The 20,812-nt window shown below is 50.4% G+C and overlaps 2 protein-coding genes across 4 annotated transcripts in view; one reads left to right on the top strand and one right to left on the bottom strand.

Annotated features, from left to right (window-relative positions):
* RTN3 (reticulon 3) overlaps positions 1–10,401 on the top strand; it is a 48,726-nt gene extending 38,325 nt beyond the window's left edge. For all 3 annotated transcript variants that reach the window (XM_054570989.1, XM_054570988.1, XM_054570987.1), the window contains 6 exons: positions 3,634–3,841; positions 5,878–6,016; positions 6,416–6,485; positions 6,952–6,998; positions 7,854–7,912; positions 9,461–10,401. In XM_054570989.1, coding sequence (XP_054426964.1) covers positions 3,634–3,841; positions 5,878–6,016; positions 6,416–6,485; positions 6,952–6,998; positions 7,854–7,912; positions 9,461–9,506 — 569 coding nt within the window. In that variant the 3' untranslated portion in view covers positions 9,507–10,401. The remainder of the gene's footprint in view (positions 1–3,633; positions 3,842–5,877; positions 6,017–6,415; positions 6,486–6,951; positions 6,999–7,853; positions 7,913–9,460) is intronic.
* A 4,758-nt stretch (positions 10,402–15,159) lies between these two features.
* Positions 15,160–20,303, bottom strand: ZFTA (zinc finger translocation associated). Its single transcript, XM_054570643.1, has 5 exons — positions 20,171–20,303; positions 17,549–18,046; positions 16,647–17,033; positions 15,857–16,414; positions 15,160–15,623 (listed from the first exon to the last, which is right to left on the bottom strand). The coding sequence occupies exons 1-5, from the start codon at positions 20,301–20,303 to the stop codon at positions 15,160–15,162; spliced, it is 2,040 nt and encodes a 679-aa protein (XP_054426618.1).
* Positions 20,304–20,812: the final 509 nt, after the last annotated feature.

Raw genomic sequence — 20,812 nt, 5'->3', positions numbered from 1 at the left:
AGCTCCCCCGCACGCCCAGTCTTTCCTCTGTTTCCTGTCGGCAGCCCCTCTTGACTTAACTGCTGAATGTTGGAGTGTCTCAGAATCAAAACGTGGGCCATCTTCCGTATCAGTACTAGGGAACCTCATCCATTTCGATGACTTTTAAACATTATTGGTGTGCTGGTGACTTCCCCATGTGTGTGTGTCTCCAGCTCAGACTTGCCCTGTGCACTCCACACTGGTGGATCTAACCACCTCTTTAATAATGGATCTCTCTAGACATCCATCCCAAAATTAGCATCCTCCATACTCTGCTCCTTTCATCTCTGTAAATGACACCACATTCATCCATTTACTCAGGCCCCAAACTTGGTGTCATTTATATTTTGTCACCTTCCACATCTAGTTCATCACCAGGTTCTGCCTGTTCTACCTCAAATCTATCCACTCGCCTCCATCCTGACCTCCCCATCTAGATTTAAATGACCATGATGTCTCACTTGAACCTCCATGTTAACCCCTAGGGAGCCTCTTTGCTGCACTGATGCCCCATCCCAATCCATTTTCTCTGTAGAGCAGTAAAAGGGTTCCTCGTGTTAGGACATACCATGTTATTCCCCTGCATGACATCCCTTAGTGACTTCACATTTCCCCTGAGGCAAAATCCAAGCCCCTTACCTTGCTCTATGAAAGTGCTCCGTGATCCAGCCTTTCCCTCAGCTGCAGCCTCGTCGCATGCCGCTCTCCCCTTCACTCACTGCGTATATACCCTCCAAGTGACCTTCTGCCCTGTTATGCAAGGTGCATACTGCATGTCCCAGGGGGACAGCATTCACATGGGTTAGCTTTGTAGATTTGTGTGTTCTTTTTTTTAAGTATTTTGTTTTTCTTGAAATGGCTTTGTAAAAGCACGCCCTTTAAAGATTTATAATTATTTATTTTTTTAGAGAGAAAGGGGAAGAGAGGGAGAGAAACTTCCATCGGCTGCTTCTTGCACACCCGCAGTTGGGGACCTGGCCCGCAACCCAGGCATGTGCCCTGACTGGGAATTGAACCAACTACCTTTCAGTTTGCAGGCATGCGCTCAATCCACTGAGCCATGCCAGCCAGGGCTTGAGTATTTATGACAATTTTCCAGCAGATGGCAGTAAAAGTTCGTGAGGACAGGGTGTTTTTTCTGATTTGCACAAAGGTAGATTTGCATGTAGTGTCTTTATCCCTTTTCCCTTCACTGATACATCATGATCTTTTACTCTGGACCCCAGGCTTATCCTCTAAGCGCTTCTTTCTTTTTCTCATTCTTTCTTTCAAATATTTCAAACGTAGAGAATAACAAGCATATACCAAAAAATTCCCATATAACCCTTGTTCTAATACACCAACTGTTAACATTTGGTCACTTTTGCTTCATCACTCCCTCCCTCTCTCTATAGATACATGTTTGTTTGTGTGTTCATTTGTTTGTTTTAAATCCTCATCCAAGGACATGCTTAGAGAGGGGAAAGTAGGGAAAGAAGCATCGATGTGAGAGAAAAACAGATCGGTTGCCTCTCAAACATGCCCCAGCCGGGTACCAGACCCACAACCAAGGCATGTGCTCTAACCAGGAATTGAACCCATGACCTTTGGGTTTATGGGATGACACTCCAGCCAACCGAGCCACATCAGCCAGGGCATAGGTGATAGATACATGCTTTTTCCTGAACCATTTAAGAGCTGCTTGCAAACTTCCTGCCCCTGTATCCCTAAATACTTTGGAATGTTTCTTTCGAACAAGAACTTTTTTGTTGTTTTATAGTATACTTAAGTTTTTATCAGATTTAGGAAACAATGCTGATACGTACTTTTATCAATTATATAGTCCACATTCAAATTTTGTCAGCTGTCCCCATGATGTTCCTTATAGCTGTTTTTATCCCCATATCCAGCGTCCAGTCTGTGATCACACTTGGCATATACGTGTTAAGTTTCCTGTCTCTCACACCATTGATATTTTTGAAGAATACAGGCCAGTTGTTTTGTAGACTGTTTCTCAGTCTGCATTTGTCTGGCGTCTTCTCATTAGATTCAGGTTATGTTTCCGGCAAGAATACCATAGAAGTGATCTTGTGTCTTTCTCAGTGTGTTACATAGGAGGCACGTGGTACCGGTTTGTTCCATTACTAAGCATTCTGTGTTGAAGCCGTCCATGTAGTTATATGAACGGTGACATACATATACTTGGACCCGGGGTACAGGAATTGCTCTCGAAAGTAGACAGCATTCTGTTCACTCGGGTGCGCCTGAGCTACCTCCCAGTTCTCGCTTTCCTTTGCAACATCGCTGTCTGGAACCCTTGGCCTCCCCTCGGTGATCCGAACACCTCTTCTCTCTCCCAGGAGTCACATCCCCTGGCTGGACTCTTGGAACCAGTGATTATCTGTTCTATACAATAAGTAGATCTTTAGTGTTTTTTTAGTGTCAAGTTAGGTTTCCTTGGCTCTAGTAAGGTTAGGCTTCAGAGAAGTGTTGAGGCTGAATATGGGGAGGAACTAGGTGCCAGTGGATCGACTGGAATCAGATTCAAGTTCATTTTACCCTCAATCACAGTCTTCCAAGCTAACCACATTTTTATTATAATTCAAATTTGAGGGGTTACTCATTGTGTCACCTACAATGCTAAGCTTTCGACTTGCATTAGCCTTACATTTTCTTAAAACAACTCTAGGAAATAGATGTCACTGTCTTCATTTTATAGATGGGAAAACAAAGGTTTAGAAAGGTTAATCAATGTAATAAAATTACCAGGACTCAAACTCATGTTTCTCCAACTCCAAAGCCCTTGCTCTTTTCCAATATAAGCAAAGAGGAGTACAGGAAAAACTTGCAGTAGTAAAGCTATTAATGTTGAAATTAGCCTTTACAGATTGAAATTCAAATGTAGTGTCACTCCTAGATTGGAGGTAATTGCTAGCAATTTATTCACAGGGTTTTTGAGGCCTCTTCAGGTAGAAGAACTTCGGTTTTTCCACCTTCTATGTCCCCAACCATAAGACCCATTTGCCTGGGACTGTCTCAGTTTATACCTGTTTCCTAACAATTATTAATAGGATCCCCACTTGCTTTCAAAAGTATCATGGTTTAGATAATTATGTGGTCCTATGTGGTCCCCTGCCCATGTCCTTCCTGAGTACTCTCCAGAATAACGGGGACTGGTGTTTCATTGTAACTGACACTGCTAGAGCTTGAATTATTTTTATTCACTACTCTCTCTGCCCCTCAGCCCAATGTATACATTTCAGTTTAGCTTTGGTTTTATAGTGTGTTGACCCAAGTGATCTGTAGGCAAAGTTTGCTTAATTTAGTCAACACTTACCAAGATTTTAGCCACACTTGCTCTACCATCCTTTCTGCTGAGTCAAAACAAATGACACTTGACCCCACTGCACTTCAGTCGCCACCTCTAAGTAATAAGTTCGTACGTTTTTATAAACCTATCCAGGGACCAGAGGAGCCTTTCGCATTGTGAAGCATCACCCTGATGTGTGGTTGCCGCTCACCTGATTCTCTGAAGGGGGGCACCTGTAATTGCGTGCGGGGGCGTGTTTCTCAGGCAGCCCGGCCTGTGGCCCCCGGGGGTCTGTGTAACGCGTGTCCCCTCTGTTTTGGCAGTGCACGACCTGATTTTCTGGCGAGATGTGAAGAAGACTGGGTTTGTCTTCGGCACCACGCTGATCGTGCTGCTCTCGCTGGCAGCTTTCAGCGTCATCAGTGTGGTTTCTTACCTCATCCTGGCTCTTCTCTCCGTCACCATCAGCTTCAGGGTCTACAAGTCTGTCATCCAAGCTGTACAGAAGTCAGAGGAAGGCCACCCATTCAAGTGAGTTGAAGGATCACAAGCAACAAACTCTACAATTTAGTGAAGGAGTTCGCTGAGACGGGGCAGGTGTAAAAATCAGACCTGACGAGAAATCTAGGATTACTGGGCCTAAGGCAGCGTGGGCCTGGGTGGCATGGAACCTAAGCTGCACACCATGCAACCACCTTAAGACGTGATCCGTTAGGAGCCAAGAACTTTTTGACAGGCTAGAGTCTCACACTTTTAAGACGAAAGAGGACTAAATTCCCGAGCAAGAGAGGGGACACGCCATCTAGGACAGCGCCCAGTTAGATGGGGGCCCAGGCGCGTGTTTAAGCCGCCACGTCGTGCAGTCTTAAAGCGGCTCTGAAGTCTTGGTATTGAGGCTGCCCTCTTGGTGATCATCAGAACTCAGATGTGTTTAGCCTTAGTTTTATTACTGATTTCCTTCTGATCTCTCCTTTAGTTTTCTTAATACCAGGGGCACATCTTGATGAATGTATGTCATGCATTTCTGGAATCCAGTTGCTAGCTTTTTCTGATTGCGCTATAATTTAACAACTATATTCCTTATACTTCCTGTTGAGAATTTTAGGCCATAAAAAGTTTTAACACTAGCAAATGACAGGGGTTTTTTGGGTTTGTTGTTTGTTTGTTTTTTTTAAGATTTCATTTTAAAAAATAATTAATGTTTAGAGAGAGGGGGCAGGAGGGAGAGAAAAGTCATTCGGTTGCCTCTCAGACACCCCCAGCTGAGGGCCTGGCCCACGACCCCGACATGTGCCCTGATCAGGAATCAAACCAGCAAGCTTTAAGTCTACATGCCCAGTGTTCAGTCCTCTAAGGCCCGCCAGCCTGGGTGCAAATGACAGTTTTTTAAAAACTCTTTTCTCATAGAGAAAGAACCTGTTGCGACCTCTCAGGACTAACAGAATAGGTGTCTGGCTGTGGCTCTGGTCCTTGCATTTTCTCTTGACGAAAGTAGAAATAATAATTTAAACTAAATGTGGCATTTGAAAAGTTACTGCAAATTAGCTTTAAGAAATCAATAGTTGTTAAATGAATGAGTGAATAAATTTGCTATTTTGCCACAAGTTCAGATGTCTTAGAATTTTTTTCCCTTTTGCATGACCCTGTTGTGAATAGGTAAAATGTGTGTGCTAAGTTCTATTAATTACAACTAATTTTTATAACTTTTGTATTTGGTAGTAAATATTTTCTTAATAAATAAGAAAGAAAAACATGGCTGTTCCTCTGTTTTTCCCACAAGACTGTAGGCTCTCTAAGGCAAAGCAGTCTTATCTTTCCTGATAGCCTCCGCACCTCGCCCCACGGTACTCAGTAGGCGCTCAGGCGGCACTGAGTGAATGAACAGCTATAAGCACATGGTTCCATCTCAATGCAGTGGCGCCTCTGGGGACAAACCCAGGTCATTCTTTTTCTCTAGCTTTCAGTTTTGTCAAACTCAATAGCTTCCCTCCTTCTTGTTTTTTCTAAACAAATATTTTGTGTCTCCTTTATCATTTTACAATGAAATTCATAAATAATATATCTGTAAACAAAAATTTTTTAAATCATAATTGTACTATTAACGGAATGATAAAATAGCCTTGTATAACAAAATAATCTTTACTCCAGTCTATATATAACTGCTTGGAAATGACGATACCAAAAAATAATAATAATAAAACATCAGGCACTTACACCTACGTGTATAATTTCCAGTACAGATGTGATTTTCCAAAGTGGTAGGAAAAAAATTTTAATAAAGTTTAGCATAAATAAAATACAGTTTTAGAAAATTCAGGGTATGTTAAAACTGGGGGGGGAAACACCTTGTGGACTGTCCCACACTTTGTAGGACATCTGACATCTTTGCCTCTGCCACTAAAGGACAGCAGTCCCTCTGACCCACCCCATGACATCAAAAAACATCCCTAGAGATTTCTAAAATGCACTCGTGGGGGAGTTGCACACTCTAAAGAACTGCTATGCTAACAAAAAGCGGCCATCCCCTTCCATGCCAAATGTGTGACTGTTGTTTCTTCTTCTGGAAGGGCCTACCTGGACGTCGACATCACTTTGTCCTCAGAAGCTTTCCATAATTACGTGAATGCTGCCTTGGTGCACGTCAACAAGGCCCTGAAACTCATTATTCGTCTCTTTCTGGTAGAGGATCTGGTTGACTCCTTGAAGGTTAGTTCCGCTGCAGTTGCTGGTGGTGGGCTGAGGAAAACCAGGGGTGAAGTTGTAGGATTTTATCAGACAAAAGCCTGTCTCCATCAACCTGTAAAAATGCGGATAGGAGCCAGTGGAGAAGGTGTCCCCAGTGCCTGGAGAACTAACGTCAGAACAAGGATAATGTAATTGACAGAAATGCAATTACAGTCTGTCTTCGGGCCTGAGAGAACTGCAGAATTCTCTTAAGCACCCGCAAATGTGTAGCGCAAGTGGGGTAACCTTATTTTGGAATTATTTATGGCATACATCACTAACTTCATATAGACTTAATTAGCTGGAGGAAAATGGCATCAGTCAACCTGAATTATGTGTTATAATTATTCCTGCTTAACCCCCTGATGTTGGCCTTCACAGCTGGCTGTCTTCATGTGGCTGATGACCTATGTTGGTGCCGTTTTCAATGGAATCACCCTTCTGATTCTTGGTAAGTGACAAGGAAAATGCCTCCTTGCTCTTTGACATGGTTGGTAAGAGTTAGAGCCAGGAGGATGCCCAGTGTGGCTCCACTCCTCCACGTGACCCAGTCTTTAACATTCTTAGAGACCTTGAGCTAGATATTGAAGGAACCTGTGTTTGTGACCACGCGTTTATTAAATGGTGCTAATTTTAAAGAAATACCAAAACAGCTAGAAGTAAAGGAAGGTTGTCTAGATTTGATTTAAATATAGGGATCTTATTTGTAGAATTCATTTTTATAGTTTGGAAATTATCTGTGGTAGCCGATGTGCCTGTATCTAACTGTCCTTAATTGAGAGATCTAGCCACAATTTTTCATATTGAAGATCTCTGTTTTCCTGTATTCCATGAAGAAAAATGTGTTAATTTGAGTCCTGAGACTTTGTGACTGTCTCACATTTACACTTGCCATGTCCCATGACTCTGTCTTCCAGCTGAGCTGCTCGTCTTCAGTGTCCCGATTGTCTATGAGAAGTACAAGGTGAGCAATGGTCTGATTCAAATCAGATGTGCCCGCTGGTGTATGACTAGTTTTAGTTCATTTTTTAGGTATGGGAAGGTCAGAGCAGTCTCTTCAAACTCTTTCTGCAGTCTCATTTTATAAGTCAGGGGCCTATAAGAAACCGGTAGCAGTGGTTTCCTCTAAGCAGAGACACTGTCTAGGAGAGAGAAGGGTAGGAAGACTTACTTCTACACTTTGTTGTGTGCCTTTTGTATTTCTCTCACATGGCTGCATTATCTGTTCAGAAAATAATAATTTGAAAAAATGTTGAAATAAATAAAAGCTCACATATAAAAAGAAACGAGTAAGGAAGTATCAGGGCTAGTCTGGTAATTATCAGTGCGAACAGATGTTTGCATTGTGGAATGGTATACGCAGAGTATACAAGATTCTATGAGGTGATTTTTTTATGGATTAAGTCATCCATCAATAGACTTCATGGTTTTTTTGGTGTTAAGTGAATTAGTCTTACCCAGAAGCCAAAACACATTTTATGGTTACAGAAAATAGATCAAGACACACATTATCTAGTATTCAGAAAATGCTATTGTAAGTCCAGTGTCTCTAAAGGAAACACCCAGCAAGTAAGATTTACCTCTGCAAAAGAAATGAGTGGTTTTTAGCACAACTGAGTATGGAGTGTTTTGTGGCATAATTTGAAGTCTGAAATCCTGTAGTTTAAAAAGTACTTTTAAAAACTGGGCATTATTTTCATTTTCCAGAATATTCAATAGTACTTTTTAAAAAATAGTCACTCTAGACCAAAGAACATTACCTTCAGGAAAGTTGTTAATTTCTATGCTGCCACAACTGAGTCGCTTTCCTTCCTTAAAGACCCAGATTGATCACTATGTTGGCATCGCCCGTGATCAGACCAAGTCGATCGTTGAAAAGTAAGTATGCTTAGCTTCCTCGTTTCCTCGTGACGTGTGCTCTTTCTCCCAGTGTTTTAGTCCCCTGTGTCAAATGCTGCCAAATTTTCACCCTGGGGGGAAAAAAGCCTTGGTTCATAGTTTGACTTTATAAGAAATTGTTTCATCTGCTTCTTTAAAAACACATTCTTTGTATCTTAGACCAAAAAGAATCAATGGGGAAAAAATGCTACTAAATATGTATGTAAAGTTTTAAAATAGAATGCTTTCATTAGGACTTACAAAAGGAAAAAGAGAATGGATGGACTCAGGACCGCTCTGCCCTTGTGAACTGGCTTTTAAGTGTGTGCAGTTGTCTCCCTCTCTTTTATTTCAGTGTGTGTCGATTTTAAGCCAAATTCTTCACTCTCTTTTTAAAAATAAAAGTTTTAGTAAGTAAATGCCTTCAGGGTCAACACTACCTTTTTCCTAAGATTATCAAATCTCTTTTCCTTTTTAAAACCAATTTAATATTTAAAATATTAATACTTTTTTTATTTCAAATTATTTGTAGCAAACACTGTGAGCCCCAACACTTCAAATTAAAATGCGAACATTTTTCTTTTTCTTTTATATACATACATACATTTTTTAAGAAACAAAACATCACAGTGAAATCCACCATTTGTGTCGGTCCCTTTCACACCCCAGATTTTAGTGCTTTTTCCAGTTTCAATAAGAGGAAACTGTGACTATGTTCAGACAGCTCTGGCTTGATCCAGGATCTTTACCTGGTCTTTTTAGGTACACATTGGAGCTAAAACCAGACAAGGACAGTTGGCACAAAATATATACCTAGTTTCTGTTCACTCCTGATTTTGAAAGGTGGTTGGTCAGAGACCACTGTAATAGAATAAACATGATTTTAAAATTTAAAAAAATAATAAAATAAGAAGAAGAAAAGAAAGGTGGTTGGTCAAAGGATAGCTTTAAACCTAATGTCTTGATTAGCAGTGTTGGCTGACTCCGCCACCTGCTGTGGGATGTCACACTTGTGGGAACCAGCTTCTACATTAGCTAAGGGGTGTGAATGACCTTGATGATGATGAACCTTAATAAAGAAAATGAAAGGCAGCTTTGGTGTTCTGCAGGGAGCTGTGAACTATTGCCAGCTCCTCTAGTTTTTTAAATATGTCTCCTTGACCCTTGACTCCTGGTTCCTTTATGGCCCCAGTTGGGTGACCTGGCGTTTACAGAGAAATGCACTCTTCCACTGCCAGTGTGTAGAGCACAGTCAGCAGCCATTGTGCCCCGGTACCCCTTACTCTTCTCTGGAACCCCCAGTGAAGGACCCTTGAGGTTCTGGCAGTGAAAGGAGGCAGGCAGCAGGCCCAGCGGTAGAGGCAGGGACTGGGTCTCTCCGTGGAGCCCTCAGCTTACCCCGCGCCAGGCTCTTCATGCGGAGCAAGCCCGCTGGACATGGGAGACTGTTCCACACACCCCTCCCGCGAGCCCAGGCCTGTCCTCTGGCACCACTGTTAAAGCCTAGAATTAATGTCTGCTTTTACCTTTTCTTTTCTGCCTCAATAGGATTCAAGCAAAACTACCTGGAATTGCAAAGAAAAAGGCAGAATAAATACATGGAAACCAGAAATGCCACAGTTACTAAAACACCATTTAATAGTGATAATGTTGTTTCTTGTACTATGAAGGAAAGTGCTCAGTGTCAGCTTGAGCCTGCATTCCAAGCTTTTTTTTTCTTCAATTTGGTGTTTCCCCCTCCTTTCCCTTTACCTGCAGTATCAAGCACAAGAATTATTGGACTAAAAAATGAACTGATGTGTTAGAACCCAGGAGAATAAAGACAGAATCAGCTGAATGGATAAATCAATACCTTAATGGTGGTAGAGCTTTTCCATGTAGCTCGAAAGAGGAAAGATGGGAGGGTAAAGGGAGAAAAGGAAAATAAAATACATCTTTTGGGTTCTTCTATTTAATTTTCAAAGCTATGTAATTTTCTTACATAGCTTCCCATCATAATTTTGCCCTCTGTTTAATTTAAGAAATAATGGTTAACTTAAGAAGAAATTATCTGGGGACAAGAGTGGGATTCCATCCCGTGGGTTTGTGGTTTTTTGCAGCCCTAGATCCCATCTTCCTGCCCCACAATGTGAGCAGCTACTCCTCATATTCCTCTTCTTCACTTATAGATGTAACTTTCAATTCTATGAATAACTTATAGGTGATAGTAATATCCTGGTTCCCAGAATGCCATCTGGTAGCCGAGAAAGGGAACGGAAAGGGGCCTGCAAAGGGAGTCAGCAGGAGCGCAGCCCGCGCACTGCTCCCTGCGGCCTGGCCCTGGGGAAGGAAAGGCTCCGCCCTCCGGGAACGCGGTGTCAGGGTCATTTTGGACATCAGTTCTGAGCTTCAGTTTAGAACTCATTCCTGAATGTGCTTTCCTCCCTCTTCCTACCCACCTCACCTCAAGTTTAATAAATGTGGTTGTACTTTTCTTATTATGGAATAAATGTCTGTAACTGCTGTACACTGCTGTAAACTTGTTAGAGAAAAAAAAATTACCTGCATGTGGGCTCCTCAGTTGTTGAGTTATTGTGATCCTATCAGTTCATGTGTGGTGAGGGGAGACATTCTCAAGAGGCGCACTACAGAAACACAAAGGCTTTTGATTTTCTTTTTATCTTTTCCCTACAGCTTCCTCCTTCATAGGCTACATCTTTCTTTTAATGCTCATCCAAGGATGTGTTTATTGATTTTAGAGAGAGGAAGGGAGAGAAAAATATCAATGTGAGAAACATTGATCAGTTGCCTCCTGTAGGTGCCCTGGCCGGGGTTTGAACTCGCAGCCTTCTAGTATACAGGAGGACGCTCCAACTAACTGAGCCACCCGGCCAGGGCCACCGGCTACATCTTTAACCTGTCTTCCTCATTTAACCCTGAGAACCACAGCCCAGCTGGCTTGGGAGGAGGTGGTGTGTGTCTGTAGTTGAGACCACATATCAGTGTAGGGAAGTACATTTTGTGGTTCACATGGAGTTTTAACTTTGAGGCTAGCTTCTGGGTTATGTGTTATGTTTTGAAGTTTCCTTTCATTTTCAGGCACATAAAACATCTGAGCACCTTTGCCGTGGCCCAGGGTGCTCCTTTTGAGAGTGTTGTCCAGGAAGCTTGAGGTCAGGGCAGCCAGGCAGGGTCAGATGGTGCTGATGGGCTCCGCATGCAATTAAAAAGACAACAGAACAGCTCACATTGACATCAGGTGGAAGGCGACTGGGAATCTTGGATTCCCCTTTGAGATTGACAGTTGTCTTCCTCCCCTTACAACACAAAAATTCAGTGAACTTGAAAGCCATCCGTGAGTTCCTTCGGGTTGTAACTCATGAGAATCCAGAGGGAATATGCACTGGTGACTTTAAGGGCTATGACCTTTGACGGTCCCGAAGCACTGCAACTCTGTAGAAGGTAGCAGAAGGAAATTGTACTTTCTTGGGAAAATTACTTAGGAATTTAGATGGGTAAAAGGTACCCTTGCCTTACTCCATTCTCTTATTTTCTTGGCCTGCTTTCCTTTGGAATTTTTTAACTGATTTCATGTCGTAGTATAGAAAATGCATTCTCTATCCCCATCCTCTGCCCTCCCCGGAAGTCGGTGTGCACTCATCACCTTTTGGGGCTTCCCCTCCAAAGGACCTTTTTCCGCACGGGAAGCCTCCACGCCCAGCTCTTCGGTTTTGTTATGCTGTGTTTAGACAATTGGACAGATCTTTGTGCCACACAGGAATTTTTTTTTTTTTTAAGAAAAACCTATAGATGAAAAATTACTAATGAAATTGTGTGCGTGTATGTGCGTGCAACATAAAAATATAGTAGCACCTAAGGAGCTTGAATCTTGGTTCCTGTAAAACTGCAAATTGATGTGGTATTAATAAAAAATAAAAAATACAAGACTGTGGCGTCATTCTGCTAACTTTATTCTTTATACACAATTTGGGTAAAGTAAGAACCAAACAAGGCTTCCACTCGCCCCCATCCCCACTCCTCTTTTTGAGGCTTTAAAAAAAACAACTAACAGTTGATAACCAGTACTGATGCCCAAGATTGCAGGATTTCCGTAGTAGAGCAAAGATGTGCATTTGATTTCTGAAAGAAAGAGCCCCTCAGAGGTGAACTTAGGAGAAAGATGAGGAGTGGAAGGGGTCAGCGGGGTCTGCTGTCCCAGGTCAGTCTCACCCCAACCTAGGAGGGTCCCCGCCTGCAACAGAAGCAGCCTCTAAATCACACATGGCCACAATGCACTTAAAAATTTGAGTCAGTCGCCATGGAAAATGGAAACGAAACACATCGGGTCTTTGCTTAAACAACTTGTCACCTGGGACTTGCTCTTCTCCAAAACTAAGGCTGCCGTGACCCTTAAGCTGGACTTTAAAAATTCATTCAACATACCTCTTAGAAAACTTAGGCTGAAATTAAAAAAATAACTGATGCAAACTTCACAAATACGCATACAAATGTTCAAATAATGTCACTAACATGGTATATAAATATGTATTCAGAGTAACATTTACATATTGGCCATAATAGCAAGCATACCATTAACAAAAAATTCATGAAGAAACTTCGCCTGTTCATGTCACTCTGGGGGCAAGGAGGGACACCTAGAGATGAGGGCCTCCTGACCCCTGAGCAGTGAGGCCGTAGCTCCAGTCAAAGTGGGACTCACTCCAGGGGCACTTCCTGGGCCACGGGGGCTCAGCACTGCCTCGATCGTTGCCATTGAAGGGCTTATCAAAACGGATTGCTGGGCCCTGCCCCAGTTTCTGATTCAGTAAAGTGGGGCCCATTAATTTCCATTTCTGTTAATTTTCTAATATACTGGTGGCTTTGAGAACCGCTGGAGTGTCGTGAAGCCATCCACTCCTGTCCTAAGGCCTGTCCCTTCCTGTCCAGGAAATACCCTTCCTAACCAGCTCTCTGCCCTGGCTTACCTGAACTTCGGCAGTGGGCTTGGGTGACTGACAGGGTGCCCCACTGTGCCTACTGGTTTTGAACAGGCAGAGTAGCAAAAGTGGTAGAATACGCATTCTGGATTTGAAAACAACTTGTGTAAAGGAAAATAAAAGAATGGCAGTGCCCAGCCCGGTGCCATCCATAATCCTTGGTCTCAAGCTTGTAATACTGTCTCACAACCCCTGGAGGTTCAAACACACTGGTTATTATTCACTTTTCAGTCAACTGAGGGCCCACTCAGCGTTTCCTGACTCCCTGGAGGCACCATTATCAATAGACACAGTGCCTGAGCCCTTGCCCCACAGGGAGGACCGGGGAGGCCTTGGGCCAGGTGGCAGGCAACTCAGTTCTGATGCAGGAGCTGCTGCCCACACCTTCCAGCTGAAGCCTACAGCGGCAACAGGACGTGCCTGGTAGAGGACTCGTCCCAGGGCAGTGTGCGGCTCTTTGCCATCCCCCGATGGCAGCTAACTGCACTGTGATGGCCCACAGCACCCAGCACGTGCCCCCTGGGCCCAATGAAAACTTTTTATAACTTACCAGACATTGGGAGGCAGTGTCGTGTAGTGCAAAGAAACCGAACTGGAAGTTTGTTTTTTTTTATTCTCCTTTCTGTACTGTTCTAGCTGGCTTGTGTGATAATTTCCGTCTCTGGGCTTCATTTTACCTATCTGTGGAAGGGGTGGGGGCAGATACTAGTTGATCTCCAAGGTCGTTCCAACTCTGACAATCTTGAATTATATAAAAATGCTAAAAAATCCGTGGTATAAAATCCAATTCCCAAATCAGGAAGAGTCAAGGGGACTGGGCCTGAGGCACTTGAACCTTGGGCTCTGACCTGCGGGGGGCTGGGATGAGAGGAAGGGCTTCCTCTTTGCTGTCTGCTTTCCCACCCACAGAAGCAAGGCCCTGCCCCAGGTGCCAGGGCCCCTCCACCTCCAGGCCCAGCCGTCAAGTCCGACCTGCTGACCTCCCCCATCTCGGGCCTCAAGACCCAAGGAACTGGCCTGGCTACGTGAAGAGCAAACAAGGGGGCCTGGAGAATCACAGCACGGGCTGTTTGGGATCCTCTCATCCCCTGTCCTCGCCCTTTCTTCCTTTAAGTACTTCCTCCACCACCTCACAGCTTATCTCTGATACACGCATAATAAATAAGACATTTGCACATTAAGGGTGACTGGGACAGCTCTCTCCCCGCCCCTCCCCTTTCATATAAAAGCATTAAATACAGTTTCAAAATAAAATACAAAGAGCAAAAAGGGCCTGATCTCGGGGGCCACCTGTTCTCCACAGGAGAATGAATCTACACATCCCTCTCGGACCTGCCTGGGAGATCGCGGGGCCCGTTCCCGGCCCCACAGGACCTGGCACTACCGCAGGGAACAGAAAAGGCCGAGGCCCGGCCCCAGGCCCTGGGGACTGAAAACGGGTGGCGCGTCCACCGCGTACAAAGGGGGACAGGGAAGGAACGGGACTATACTGCCAACTGCCGGGACCTCCAGTGCCCCGGGTTCGGACCCTCGGAGGCGCTTCAATGAAGCAGCAGCGTCTGAGCGGAGGGGTGAACGGAGGCCTCCGTAGCAGGAGAGGCGCAAAGGAGAAAGTGCTAATCCCTTTACAAGATCTCGGTACGGCGAGCTCCGGGAGGCAGGTGTGGCCGCCAGCGTGCTGTCCCCACGGAGCCTGTCCGGGAGAAGGGCGCAGCCAGCGGGCCCGGCCCAGCTCCGCCCCGCTTCCGAGCCACCGCTAGCCCGCGGTCCCACGCGCCTCCCAGGCCGGACACGCTCCTGGGCCCCGCCTCCCGGGCAGGCCCGCGTCTGCAGTCCAGGCCTCCGAGCGGCCGAGAACACCGAAAGCCAAGGCAGCCGGCCCTCCCCGGGCACCTTGCCTGCCGGCGTGCAACACTGCCGCGCTGGGCCCCAGGCCAGGGAAGGGGCCTTCCCGCCACCTGGCCTTGGGGTCCTAATACTGACTGTCGGCGCTCCCATCCCAGTCAGGCACAGGATCGCCTGGCCGAGCGGGGCCGGACGCTGGCTGGAGCTGGAAGCGCTCGGTACAGACGCTTGGAGACCGCTGTGGCTCCCCGGGACACGTGGGGCCCTGCGCGTGGAGGGCCAGGGCCCCGAAGTCCGACCAACCCGGGAGCTCCATGGCACCCCACCGATCCTCAATCTCCGCCCGGCCCGGCCAGCGGGGGGCAGCGGCGGCGCTCTCCCAAGCCAAGGGCCGCCCCCGCCTGGCCTGCAAGTCCGCTACGCCAGTTACGCCCGACACACGGCGCCCGCCTTGAGGTCCGCGCCGCCGTCGCGCGGCGCCGGGGCTGGCGGCCCGAAGCCCTCGTGGCCGTAGCAGCGCAGCGCCGCCTCCTCATAGGCCTCCAGGATGGTCTGGCGCTCCTCGGGCGTGAAGTCCATGGAAAAGGGGTGCACCTGCAGGATGTGGCGCTTGATGGTGCTGACCTTGAGCGTGGCCAGCGCGCCGCCGCACACCATGCACACCAGGCCGCGCCGGCTGCCGTCATAGTCCATCAGGTACTCGCCCCGCCAGCGCGGCTGGTAGTTTCGCCGCTGCTCTCGGCTGCGGGGCGGCGGCGGGGGGGGCGGCGGCGGCGGCGGCGGCGGCAGGGGTGGGAAGGCGAGTCCCCCGGGCTCCTGGCCGTCATCGTCATCTTCCTCTTCCTCGGCAGGCCGCTCCGATGTCTCCCCAGGGGAAAGCGGGGCATCGCCTAGGAAGGGACAAAGGGCTGCACTGGAGCGGGTGGGCGGAAAGCAGCCCGGGTCCTGCGTCTCAGCTCCATAACCCCCCACCTTTGCCCTCCGGTCCCTCCCTCCCCGATCTCCTCTCTAGCCTTCCACACTCACTGCCCCTTCTACCCGAGCTCTCCCAGCCCGTCCTCCCTGCCTGGCCGGGCCCCTGCCCCTCTCCCTCTCCACCTGCTCTGGCTCTCCACCAGCTCACCCCACCACTCCTCCTCCTCCTCCTTTGGTTCCTCCTCCTCGTCCCCTCCCCCCTCCTCGGAGGCTGCGGCTGTGCTGGGGGCGGCAGGGTCCTTGGGGGACTCGGGGCAGGGCAGCCCCAGGGCCAGCAGGTGGGCGGCCTTCTCGCTCCACTCCTGGGCGATGAGGGCCTTGACAGGCCCGCTGAGGCGCGTGGAGCCCGGGTGGCGCTGGCGGATGTGCCGCTTGATGGTGCTCATCTTGAGCGAGGCCAGCGAGCCCCCGCACACCATGCACACCAGGCCGCGCCGGCCGCCGTCCAGCTCCATGAGGTACTCCAGTCGCCAGCGCTCCTGGTAGTGGCGGCGGTGGTCTCGGCCTCGTGGCCACCGGCCCGGGACCCCCACCCTCTCGCCCTCCTCCAGCTCCTCCTCCTCGTCTGCCGGCCCGGGCCTCTTAGGGACCCAGCCAGCCTCTTCCTTTACGTCTGGGGGGCTGAGATCCTGAGAGGAGGGGGCTCCAGCAGCGGGGGCCGAGTCCCGGCTTTTTCTGGTCAGGTCCTGGGGGACGAGGTCATCGTCTGTTGGGGAAGGGGTGAGGGAGAGGGGCTCAGCCTGCTGGCTGGGTTGCCCTTACCCACGCCGAGGGAGGTCCCTTGTTCCTCACCCCAGCCCCAAGCTAGAGGCCCCAAGCCAATGTGTGTGCGGGAGGGGGGTGAGGAGCGGGGGAGTGAGTCCCTCCCGGTTTTAGCCACAGACCCCACTTTTCAGCCCTTATGTGAGAGGGTCTCGGCCCTGGAATGGGCCTCGCACCTGGTGGGGACTGAGTGAGCTCAGACAGTGTCTCAGGCTGGCCACCCCAGGCCTGTAGCAGGGCGCTGCGCTGGGGGCCGCTGAGCCCCAGGGAGCTGGGGTGCACCTCCAGCACGTGGGCACGGATGTCGTCCAGGTGCAGGCTGGGCAGTGCCCGGCCACAGGCCATGCACACCAGCCGGTTCCCCCGTGGGTCATAGTCCATGAGACACTCTGCCCGGAACCAGTTCTGCAGGGACTCCTTCAGCCTCCGCTCCAGGCGCCGAGCCCCCAGCCCCCTGCTGCCCCCGGACCTCCGGGAGGCCGAGAGGCGCTGACGCCGAGCCCGGGGTACCACTGGGCCCCCTCGTCGCTGGCGCCTGCCACCCCTGCCAGCTGGGGCTTTGCCTGAAAGGGTTGGAGGGAGGGAAGGAACTGAGATGCTGGTCCTCTGGGGGAGCCCCCCCCCCCACCACAGCCAGGTCCTCCATAAGCCTCTCCCTCACTCTGACTCTGAGCCCCTGGCCTAGCCATTGTCCTCTTCCTCTCCCCTCAAGTCTTCAGCGCTCCATCTCCTAATCCTCCTGCACACAAACCCTAAGGCCCACCCATTCCTCCCCCAGGCCCCGCTCTGGCTCTGGACTTCTCAGTCAGCCACACCTCTCCACCCTCTGCTCCCAGCCCTGCCCCTGCCTACCCCTCCAGCCTCCAATCTCCTTGATCCTTCTAAAACCACAGAATGTCAGCGCTGTCTGGGATACTGGAGACTCCCTTGTCCCACTGTCCTTCCCCCACTATTGTACAATAAAGGCAATAAGCAGACCCCACCCAAAGGAAGTCAGCTAGCTGGCTGAGAAGCCAGAGTTGTCCCCACTTGGCCCCATCTGCCACCCAGGCCCCCGCTCCTCCATGTCCTACATTACCTGGGCCCTTGGGTGGGCAAGCTTGGAGGTTAGCCCCCTCCTCCTCCTCTTCCTCTTCTTCCTCCTCCTCCTCCTCAGCCCCCTGGGCCCCCAGGCCCTCAGCCTCTCCACAGGACCCCAGCCCCAAGTGGGCATCCCAGCTGTTGCTGATGACTTCCTTCTCCCGGGGACTCCAATGCAGGGAGTAGGGGTGCTTTTGGCGGATGTGCCGCTTGATGGTGCTGAGCTTGAGCGTGGCCAGGGAGCTGCCGCACACCATGCACACCATGCCGTGCCGGGCAGGGTTGAAGTCCATCAAGTACTCCAGCCGCCAGTGGTCATGGTAGTATCGCCGGTGGTCACGGCCTGGGATGCGGCTCTTTCCAGGCCTCGAGGCCCGGGCCTCACAGTGGTCTGAGTATTTCCTGCCTGAAGATGCTGGTCCCCTGGCCCTGGAGGAGGGCGGGGGGGCACTCCCCCAGGTCCCCAAGGCACCCCCTTCCAGATGAAGATCTTGCCCTGAGGAGGGGGAAAGGGAGACAGTTTTTCAATTTCCAATTTCCAAAGAAAGAACCCAGGGCTTTGATTTTTGCAGCCCAAGAAAGGGAGGAGGGAGCGGTCATTCACAGGCAGGAAAGGGATGGCAACAGCAATAAAAGGGATATGGGAACGCAGGGAGTCAAAACATTGGCCCTTTACAGAGAGCGAGGGCCCTTTAAGAGAGGATCAAGAACAAAAGGATGCAGGGCACTGTGAGGGACTAGCTCTGACTTTTTAAAAAATAAGGTGAAGACCAAGGAGGCAGCCAGCTCTGTAAGGAACCCTTTTTGGACACGAGCTGTCGGGGTAAAGCCAGGAGAGCAGCCTGCCGGGGCGGTTACAGCTGGAGCGGAGCGGGCAGCGGGCGAGAACAAAGGGGGCATCTGTCTGCATCCAGGGCTGCACGCAGGACCCACCCGCCTGAGGCCCAGGCCAGGAGGGCCCCACCCAAAGAGCTTCTTCCTTTTTCCAGTACAGCCTCCAGAGAGTCCCATTGTAGGGGCCCGAAGCTTTGTCAGTTTCCCAAATTATAGGCAAGCACAGGAGGGATTCCCACGACAAAGCTGTCAATGCCTCCAAGGAAAGGCGTTTTTAGGACCCTGACTTTCCTAAGGGACAGCAGATGGGCCACCAGAGTGGCTACTGAAAATTCTGCAGCAGGGAGTGGCCCCCACCCATGGGATCCCATAAAGTCTTTCTGGGGATTTGATTTTTGCTCTGGCAGGGAGCCAGCCACTGCCCAGCAATCAGAGGACAGGCACCAGAGTGGTCTGGGCCGAACCCCCAAACCCAGCTGTGTTCCCTTTTGCCAGGCAGATCCAGAACAATCCCCCACCCTTCCTACAGTTTGGACCCAATTTTATTTAAGCCGAATAAACAGGTGTGATCATTATCCAAGTAGAGAATCTCAGGGTCTGGGAAACAAAGACAGGAACAGAGAGGACTCCTGTGACCATTGTGGGGTTTTTTTTTGGTTTGTTTGTTTAAATAGCTCCAAAGAACACACACAGTCTTCAGAGTTAGAGATCTGGATTCGAGTCCTGACTCCACTGGTAACTTGCTCTGTGACCTTTGATAGGTCATGTCGCTCTCTGGGCCTAAGCTCTTTGTCTGCCAAGGCTCTGGATAAGCTAGCTGGTCTCTAAGCATCCTTCCAGCGCTGGATCTATGCTAGTCTAAGGTGGACTGGCCCTTTAAGAGCCGAAAAAAGGGGAGGAGCTGAAATTCTTTAAAAACAAAAGGGGATGGGGAGAGTTTCTGGGAGGGGAGCTCCCAGGTTAGGGCAGTCTTCCTAGCCTGACAGAATCTTCAAGGGTCCTAAGGCGTTTACCCTGCAGCAGGGGGATGAAGAAACTGTCTCCTTTGAGAGAGAATGGGGAGGACTGGACGATCCCACTCTAGCTGACAAATTGTGGCAAATTTTTCTGAAAAGACGGGAGGCGATAACACGCGGACAGGAGGGGTTGTCAGCCTTTGTGGGCGAGCCCAACCCTTTAAAACTGCCTGCGGTGGGGAAGGTAGGGGCAGGCCCCCAGCGGTGCGAGCTATGCTCTATCCAAGGAAGAACGCGGTCGGGGGGCGGGGGGTGGAGAAAAAGAGTTCCAGTATCTAAGCTAGAGGATCGCGCCAGCCCGACTTAACACAGCGGAGTTCCCAGCTCCGCTCATCTCGGGGGTCAGGGAGCCCCCGAAAGGGATCCACAGTCTGGGCAGACTTTTAAGAGACAGCCCGATAAAAGAGACCACCTGGGTGTCTGAAAAAGAAAGAGGAGGGGGCCCCAGTCCAACAGCCTAGAGCGCGCGCCCAGCGGCGCCAGACCAGGCCCTTTGGGGCCCCTCCTCTGGGCCTCCAAAGTGGGGGCCGTGGGGCCCTTTAAGGGGGAGGGGATCTGCCTGAGCCCCGCAGGCCGACCCCGGGATCTGGGCGGGGGGCTCCCCCACTGGCCCTGCAACCGCGATCCGCGCCCGCCAGGTGGCGCCCCCGGCCGCCCTGCCCGCGTCCCCCCCTTTGTTCGGTGGCGGAGAGGGGCCCGGAGCCCGGAGCCGCAGCCCTCCCCTCCCCCATGCCGGGGCCCCCACCCGCGCTGCCGGCCCCAGTCCTTACCACCGTCGTCCTCCTCGGGCTCCGCGCTGCCGCTCGATCCGGAGGGCGGCAGCCGTCGGCCCCGTGCCGAGGCCGCTGCTGGCCCGGGGCCGCCCCTGCCGCTCCGGCTCCGGTGGTCCCCGCTGGGCTCCATGCGCTGCGCTGCGGAGCGGGGCCCCGGGGCGGCGGGGCGCGGGGCCGCGGAGCCGGTGGCGGCCCGCACAGGGCGCTCGTTTCGCGGGGTCCCGGGGCGCGGGTCGCATGCACCGGGCAGCCGGCCGCACGGACGGCTGGCTGCTCGCTCGGCGGCGCGGGCTGGACCGGGGTGGGGATTCCTGTCTGGGGGCCCCTGGGGCTCCTTTAAGGGCTCCTGGGTAAATTTAAAGGGGCCGCGCGCTATTTCCTTCTGCCAGCTCGCGGGGGGCTGGGGGGGTGGGGGCGAGGCGGGAGACGACGAGCCCGGCCGAGGCTCCGCAGGCGGTGCCCGCCCGGGACGTTAGGAGAATGGACCTTGCCACCCGCGCGGGCCCCCACCGTCGCCTCCGGGACTCCGGTCCCAGCTCCTGAAGGGTCACCGAGTTGGCGAGGGGCGCCGCGTCCGCTGCGACGCGCCTCCACCCAAGCTCGGCTCGCAGCCGCTACACCCGCGGGGCATCTCAGCGC

The sequence above is a fragment of the Pteronotus mesoamericanus genome, unplaced genomic scaffold, assembly GCF_021234165.1.
Source record: "Pteronotus mesoamericanus isolate MK-2021 breed Mesoamerican mustached bat unplaced genomic scaffold, CSHL_Meso_final contig_214, whole genome shotgun sequence".
Taxonomy (NCBI): Eukaryota; Metazoa; Chordata; class Mammalia; order Chiroptera; family Mormoopidae; genus Pteronotus; species Pteronotus mesoamericanus.
This window is presented reverse-complemented; position numbering and strand designations above follow the sequence as displayed.

What these genes read in the sequence shown, in the direction of transcription:
- ZFTA (XM_054570643.1), bottom strand. Translation starts at nt 20,303, where the DNA reads ATGGAGCCCAGCGGGGACCACCGGAGCCGGAGCGGCAGGGGCGGCCCC. An exon ending in GCCCGAGGAGGACGACGGTG is followed by an intron (nt 18,047 to 20,170) that starts GTAAGGACTGGG and finishes CCCCCTCCTCAG; the next exon opens with GGCAAGATCTTCATCTGGAA. An exon ending in GGAGGAGGAGGAGTGGTGGG is followed by an intron (nt 15,624 to 15,856) that starts GTGAGCTGGTGG and finishes GTCCCTTCCTAG; the next exon opens with GCGATGCCCCGCTTTCCCCT.